Below are 8343 nucleotides of genomic sequence, written 5' to 3' on the forward strand. Positions count from 1 at the left end.
ATATAAATTAGAATGTATGTATAATTAGAATGTATTAGAATGCGTTTAAGAAGAATAATGAAACGATATTCTAAACATTATGTTTTCTTTCTATCGGACTTCACTAGAAGTCCTAGTATATTTTTCCCTAAATAAATTACACGCATGGTTTGCACGCAATACAAATTTCTGACAATAGTTCTGCAATAGACTGCATTTTTTCAATTGCAGAGCTTGGCTTGTAAAAATGTGCACTTTGCACAAAATATAATAAAACATAACATAATCGATTGATATGGTATTCCATTCGATTATTAAAAAAATTATAATAATTGTCTTTTATCATAATTTTTGCACTTCAAACATATGTAAATTTACATTAATAATAATATAAAATTAAATTTTGTGTCCTTTCTGATTGTTTCTAAGATCTTTTTAACCAATATTTGTAAGTTTACTTTTAAATGTCGAAAGGTAAATCCTTTCACCCCAGAAACCAGTCAAATCAATTTGGCACCCAATTGAACAGTGAACCAAGTACAAGTGACTCATTTTAATGCATTTGGCCCACTGCATTGTCTACATTTATTGGCGAGGGTGGATATTTTTGCAACTGTATTTTAGTTTTAATTGTGCGCACGCAATAATTTTCCTTGATGGCGCATCAACGTCAAGGCGAATCACTTGCCAACGCTTCATCCATCATAAATCGCCGGCTCAGCAGCTGAAGGAGAACGGGATGGATTTGGGGCCAGAGGGAGGGCAAACTCTTTGATTATGGGCGCGTGCGCATAATCAGATATGAGAAGAATCAGAAGGGACCGGGGACCTCAGAGCCACAGAGACACCCAGTTGGGAGCACAGCTCGATTATCATGCACGGAACGCATCGGCCATAAAAACGATTCTGCGATTCCTTCTGTGTGTTGGCTGACGGCGTCTTGTGCCTTGTTTTGCATGCTGCGTTCGTTATGATTGCCACCGAGAACCGAGAACAATGCAGCAACTAAAGCAGTAAGAGTAGCGTCACTGGGAGCAGTACACTCTAAAAGAAACCAGGATGCCATCCAAACAAAAAATGAAAAAATAGGACTTTTGTATCGATTGAATTAAGGCAGTATATATTGTACCATGTAACACATATTATTTAAAAAATATTATTAAAGAGACATTTTTAGGAGTAATTTTGTAAAATTTGGAGTAAAATTTGTCAAGTGCAATACAAAAGCTTCATCGTAAGTAGTTAGCCAACTGGTGACCAGTAATGGGCTTAGCCCCACAGAAACCCCTTCCGATCGAGAATGCTTCGGCTTATAATGAATTGAGTCAAAACCGCGACCTGCATTTTAATTTTTCAGCTTTTCACGGGACAAGTCATATCGCCAAGAATTCACAAGACGTCTTGGCTACTCAAGACTATAAAATTCCATCTTATATAAATATTCAATTCGTATCAATTCTAGTTCTGTTTAGTCGCCAATCGCAGAAACTTGTGACAAAAGTCAAAGTCATATTTTGTTCAAAAGCGTCTTTTAAAATATTAAAATAAAGAACGTGCTTTTCCTGGATAATTTATTTTCATTAAAATGCCGGTCCGGGTTAATTAAATATTTATGTAAAACTTGAATGGCATTATTTTACCCTCAATTTTGTATTGCAGATCTCTTTTAAATGTAAGCTAACTCTTTTGGTCTCTCTTTATAGTATCTCTTAGCAAAAAGCCAAAAAAAATATTAGTATAATACAAAGGCAAGCAAAAACAGAAACCAATTTAATTTGTTTGTTTTACTAATCAGCAGCACGTACTCGCACGTTTTTTGCGTCAAAGTCTTTAGTGCGGTCTTTAACTGAATTCTGTTCGCCGTCGTTGCCAATATCAGAGCTATTTTTTTTTTTGCTTCTATAGCCAGCTAAGACTAGCTTTGGCTTGGAGGGTTGGATGGTCTGTTGTAGCGGCTGCCGTTTGGTTAGGCAGCCCACGTTTAAACTTGGCTCAGAGCGTGCTAATCAAGTGGCTCCAAAAGCTAAATTACGCGACCGATTGAGCAAACGGCTGATTCGGCTTCGTCTCATTTTGTTGTTTATTTGTTTTTGAATTGGCTTTGGTTTTATATGTTATCTGGTCGCGTTGAAGTTGGTCTGGGATTTAGCTTTGGTTTTGGTGTCCAACAGTGCTTCAGACCTGGCGGCTTGGGGCTAGGGTTTGGTACGCTTTGATGGCTTCTAGGTGAAGGTCATTGTGTGACTGAAATGTTAATTTGACTGCTTGTCATACATTTATGGCTGGGTATTACTTTTTTTTTGTTTTCGTTTTTTTGTGTGATATTAAGGTTCTTAGAAACACTTTGTCTTGCGGAAAGATTCTTTAACGATTGATGTACTTGAATATAGTATTATGTTTTAAAAATGGTTTAAAATTCTTATTAATGTTTACCTACTTAGACATGTACATATGTACTTAAAAAAAAAATGAGAAGAAAATGTTAAATTAAATAGCTTTAGCTCAGCCTTCAGCAAAGAGGACAGGTAAGGTAGATGGGTTCGTTTGTTGGGGGGATAATGAACTGCAGCTTCACGAATCTGAAGCATATGGTGGCACCATTTAAAGGTCTTTGCTGCTATTCACCATGGTTTTGCTGATGCAGCACACTCGAAAGCCATAAAAGGGCATTAGCCTCGGGAACAAATTGCATATTCTTAGTCGGGGGTAAAGACCTCATGGGGAAGCCGTGCGAGGGCTTAGAAAATTGAATAACATGAAAATAAAATCAAAAATTGAATATAATTTTGGACAAAAGTGGGCAAAGAAGTGAAAGAGATATTTCCGAAGTTGATGTGAGCATGTCCGTGTGACTTTTAGTTTTAAAGCTATCGAATTGAAACTTTTCACACATCTTTCTTTCTTTTGCATGCAGTATATAAGTCGGAACGGCCGGGATCGGCCGACTATATTCTTTAGCTTTCATAAACCTCAACGATCAGAAATGGTATTTAGTAAAAGTACTTTGGTATTTTTGAAGATACTGCGTGCAAAGGAAAGAAGGGTGTATGCAAAGTTTCAAGTAGATTTCGTTAAAACTGGGAGACTAGTTTGCATAGAAACAGACAGACGGATATGCTCATATCAACTCAGGAGGGGATCCTGATGATAAATATATGTATATACTTTATAGGGTCGCAGATTTCTCCTTCACTGCGTTGCAAACTTTTGACCAAAATTATAATACCATCTGTAAGAGTTCAACAAGAAAGGAAAGATAACTTGGGGCGGAGACGAGGTTGATATACCCTTGCAGTTATGATCAGATATATATCGCTATAAGAACATCATTATAAAACCAATTAATATGAATACATAACAAAGAGCGACAAAAAAAAATTTGGAGGAACTTTTAAAGTGACATAGTAAGAATTGTTTGTTAGTGTATTCAAGTCTACACTTTTTAGTCTCCTTCCCTACTGAATTGGTAGTACGGCCGGTGGTTTGTTGTTGTTGTTTTGTCCAAGAGCAAAAAAGTATGCAACAAAAATTTGTTGCTGAGAATCCACACTGTTAAAGCTTAAACTTTAAAGGTTAGTTAAATTGTGAGTGAAAGAGTTGAGTACCGGGTATAAAGTAGTCGTGTTTTATTTGACAACTTATGAAAAGCAAGCATAAATGGCCTTAGTTCATATGAAAAACATGACTAGAATATAATTAACTTAAAGACTTGTTGATGTCAAGAAGCCAATTTATTTGTTTTCAATATTTACAGCTTCCTTAGAGTTACTTTATAAAGGTCTATTATCCAAACTGTATGAATTGGAATCCTCTTCTCCTTTCTTCTGAATCCCCTCCGAGCTTGTCCGTATCGAATCCAAAGTCCGATGCGTCTGAGTTGCCAAAATTGTTGCTGTTATCACGATTATTATCCAGTTTTCCGAGCTCTCTCAAAATTTTATCGGTGTCGGAATCGTGAACACTATCGCTCCAATCTTCATTATTTCCAGCATGATGAACTAAAGGGGCTCCTCCTCCAGCCCCTCCTTCTCCAAACACATTTATAGTCTGAAACGAAGTCGACGCCGCGATTGTTGAATAGATTATTCCCAACAGCACCAAAAGGCTGATATATGCTTGCATTTTGTTTTCTTGAGCTTTGCATGTAATAGACTGAAGGTGCGCGAGAGATGAACCAGACTTTTATAGACGTGCCCTGGGTTTGAGTTATCAGCAGGTTTCATTCTATATACATATGTACACATGTACATACCTATAGTCGTACATAGTTAGTCACATATGTACCAATTAATGTAAGTGCGGGAAATTCCAATTTATTTACTAATTTAATCTTTACTTGCAAAAAATGGTACTGGCATCGAGTACGTTTAACTAATAAGTTTACATTTTTATATAAATTTGTTTTTATTAATTTTACAAAAATTAGAAATATTACCCTCTCCTAAATATGTTTTCTTTTCCAATTAAATAAATATATTTAGACATTAAGCTGTATGTTAATTATTAGTTCTCTTTATTTGAATGTTTTAAATCAAAAATACTATTTAGGTACATTTCCAGCGGTGTCATTTCTGTGTAGTTTCCATCTTCAAGCTCTTTTTTCTCTAAGGCTAAGGATACTGCCTCCATTTCGTTCATGAACAATTCTGCACTGTTATCACCTTCACTCTTTGATGGTTCGGGAATATCTTCTGGTGAACAGCAAAGATCATGCGAATGGCCAGCAAATGGCGCCGCCAAACTAATTACAAGTAATGCCAGTAGTAAGCTATTAGAGCCCTCCATGCTGTTCACTCATCGAAACACAAATGCGCTTTCCCCTTGCACACTTCTTTGCTTTTATACGGATTAGAATTCTGGAAAATCCAGTCGGGGTTAAGCCCATAAGTTGTTTGGATTTCCTGATTTGTTAAATGCACTGGTCGGCTAGTGTGCTTTTTATCTTACACGTATGAATGTTCATATGTAGTCACCATGCTCGATAAAAATTGTAATATGTATTTAATGTATTCATATTTATGTATTCATTAAATCATTTCTTTCTACATTTATATGGAATTATGTAGCAAAGATATTACAAATTAAGAAGAAGTAAATGTATACTTCCTATTTAAACTAGTCACTCCTTGAAGTGGAAATGGGTTTGACTCCCTTACTCAGTTTTTATACCTTTGCAGAGGGTATTTCGGTCAGGGGTAATTTTCAGGGTAATTTTGGTCAACGTGTGCAACGCAGGGAAGGAGACATCTACGACCCTATAAAGTATATAACTATACTCCTGATAAGGATCACCCTGTTAATATGAGCATGTCCGTCTGTCTGTTTCTACGCAAGCTAAATAGTTTTTCAGTTTTAAAGCTATCGACTTTGCACACACCCTTTTTTTCATTGCAGGCAGTATATAAGTCGGAACGGCGGGGCTCGGCCGACTATACCCTATAGATGCCATATAACTCTTTGATCGGAAATGCTATAAGTATAACTTAATTGCAAGGGTATATCAACTTCAGCTTCGTCCGAAGTTCGTTTTCCTTTCTAGTTTTTATAACTATTATTACATATTTACTTATAATTATTTTAACAAATTATTTTATTTTATAATTATTTTAACGCCCCCACAAATTGCGAATTTCTGTCTTGCCAGTACTGAAAGGTTTTTGAAAATTGTTAGATGCCAAACTATTTTGGACTCAAAAGTAAAAGTATGACTCTGTCAGTCTCTCACGGTATTTGTCTTTACATTTTTCTATTGCTCCACTTATAGGAATATATCTTTTATTGCGTTCTAGAGTTATCCCAGATATAGCGATATATTAAAAGTTGCGGAATATCAACTTTAACCAAATGTCTCAATCAAACAAAACGTAACTTTTTCAAAAAAAAAATTTTTCCTAAAAAAAAATATTTTCTGCGTGATTTTGTGTAGAACAAATGTTGTTTGTATTTAAGTAACTAACATCTCCATTTTTTTCAGGAATGAACAATTTTTTTTTTTTAGGACGACATAGTAAAAACAGACAAACAGAAGGACACATTGGTTTCATTTTTTTGAAGAAAAACTAGTTTTTCTTTAATAACTTCTCAACAAAACGTTGGATTGGGATGATTGAGCCGTCATTCGACGCTTATTTAAAATAAGATTGTTATACGATTACTCCTCCAATGATCCCAATAGCCCCCATTTAGTCAATAAAAGTTATTTAGATTTTACGCAAATTTCTCCCAAACTGATAGATTTTTTTTTTTGTCAATTTGATGTTTCTGTTTCTGTAATTTTCTGTTCTGAATTTCTGTTTCTTTAAATTATGTTTATGTGTGTATTTCTAGGATAGGTTATGGCCGTATACCGCACATGCTTCAAGTGTTGTAGCTCCTAAGTCCCATAATGATGGAGAAGGTATTATTGGCTTAGTTCTCCCTTCGGTCTGTCCTTTATCCCGAAGATTTATTATCGATTTAGGTCAAATTGAATTGGAAATTGTGCCATTTGGATGAGCCAGTTTTGTGCTTAGTCTATTACCAGCCATGTGATATCTAAAATCTCTGCAAATGATAAAAGATATGGCGCCGCTTGTGACAAATATTGCACAGATAACAAAAGTGAAAACACGGACGAGTGTGCCACAAAGGCATAAAAAACTGTAGAGACGTGTCTTGAGGGATTTCGACAGAGCTGAGACAGAGCGAAATTCAACTGAAATGGTCCGGATTAAGCCATATTGTCGCGCTACGTGGGGTTTTCTTCGAAAGTTGTTTAGAGGTTTTTCACAGGTTTGAACTTTATGAGGCACATGGCGAAAAATTAGCTCCTTTAGGCGCTGAAGTGACGTAATGGAATTATATCAACCTTTAATGGAATTATCAACAAGTAACTCCGTTTAATTCTTTTTAATGGCATTACCCCCAGGGTTGGGAATATTCGTTGCTGGCCACAACTAATTACCACATTCGAGCACAAAATAAAATTCTGCATTTACCTGTTTTTCTTCTTTTTCATTCGCCCATACAATTAACAGGCAACGTGCTCATTGTTGTTGTCGCCTCTCTGCGTTTAACAAATGCAAAAATAATTATAATTAATGCAGAGGTTTTGGCCTTGAACTTGCATAACCTGCTGACGTTCGTTCGACGTAATTAATTTTTAGCTGCTGTGGTTCTGCTTCTTAGCCACGCCAACAAATCGTCATCATCGGTGTCATTTTTTTTAGGTGTCCCACCATCTTTGAATTAACATACATATTTGTTTAGTCGGAGTAGCAAAGCCAAAAAACCATATTTTTAAAATTTAAAACTTCATTGAGCTGTGCAGAAATGCTTAAAGCCCCGAAAGAGAGGGCTAACTGAAATGGAATTTATTCAATTCAATTAAAAATGGAATTCAAATAGTTCGATCTGTCCGTCCTATCTATCTATCTCTTTCACTTTCCAACTCTCTCATTTGTCTTTTTCTGTGTCGAGCGGTCTTGCCAAGTTCAAGGTGAATATTAGCCTCAAAACTTTGCAAAATTCTGTGGAAACCATATACGAGTGCCGGCTCGTTATTACTCACCTTTGCCTGACTCACAGCACCAAGGAGGGAAGAAAAACTGCTGAGGGGCGGCGGGTGATCAGACAAGTGCAGCTTAGCTCATCCGAGAACGCTAATTTTAATCTCGGGTGGGTGCTCAGTTAACCAGCTTGCTAATTATTAACCAAGTCGTGCTATACATACACATGCAACAAAAATACATGTAGACAAAAAGATAAAAATTGGTTTGTTTCTTTTTGTAGATTTGTAAATAGATAACTTAGAAAAATGAAATTTAAAAGAAAATATTTGATTTAAAATTTCATTTAAATTCCCCAAAGACGCTTAAAAATGTACTAAAAAATTATTATTTCGTAAAGTTATTTTTAATTCAAAAAAAAAAATAATCCTAAAAATTAATATTCAGTACGGATCGAAAACGTTTTCTTTTGTCTTAGATTAATTCCCATGAAAACATTATGTGCCCTCTAAATGCATCTATGAGCGCTGCTATAATGATAGACATCTATGGTTGAATGTTGCATATACATAGTTCAATTCTATTCCACTAGCTTGGAACACTACTGACCCACTTCTTTCATGAATACGACGCCTTCTTTGACATCATTTGGGGCAAAGAGTCAATCCCCTGCCATGTCGGAAAGTATCTTCCATTATCTGTTCATATGGGTCTCTCTTATGCAAGATTTTCTGCTCAGTTATCGCTTCACAGTTCTCAGTTCTTCGCATGTTTACTGCTAAATTAAGTGATTGGCAAAACCATTCCCTTTGACTGCACTGAATTTGCATTCGCTTTGGATTCTTGCAATCTGAATGCTTGTCTGTTTTTGTCCGTT

General features: G+C 35.8%; 1 protein-coding gene across 1 annotated transcript; it reads right to left on the reverse strand.

Moving 5' to 3' along the window:
* Window positions 1–3688: 3688 nt before the first annotated feature.
* LOC108133326 (uncharacterized) lies at window positions 3689–4140 on the reverse strand. The gene has a single exon (XM_017253184.3). The coding sequence runs from the start codon at window positions 4099–4101 to the stop codon at window positions 3763–3765; it is 339 nt and encodes a 112-aa protein (XP_017108673.2). The 5' UTR covers window positions 4102–4140; the 3' UTR covers window positions 3689–3762.
* Between the last annotated feature and the right edge of the window lie 4203 nt (window positions 4141–8343).

Source organism: Drosophila bipectinata, chromosome 2L, assembly GCF_030179905.1.
Source record: "Drosophila bipectinata strain 14024-0381.07 chromosome 2L, DbipHiC1v2, whole genome shotgun sequence".
Lineage (NCBI taxonomy): Eukaryota > Metazoa > Arthropoda > Insecta > Diptera > Drosophilidae > Drosophila > Drosophila bipectinata.

Coding starts and splice junctions, on each gene's coding strand:
- LOC108133326 (XM_017253184.3), bottom strand. CDS start 4,101: ATGCAAGCATATATCAGCCTTTTGGTGCTGTTGGGAATAATCTATTCA.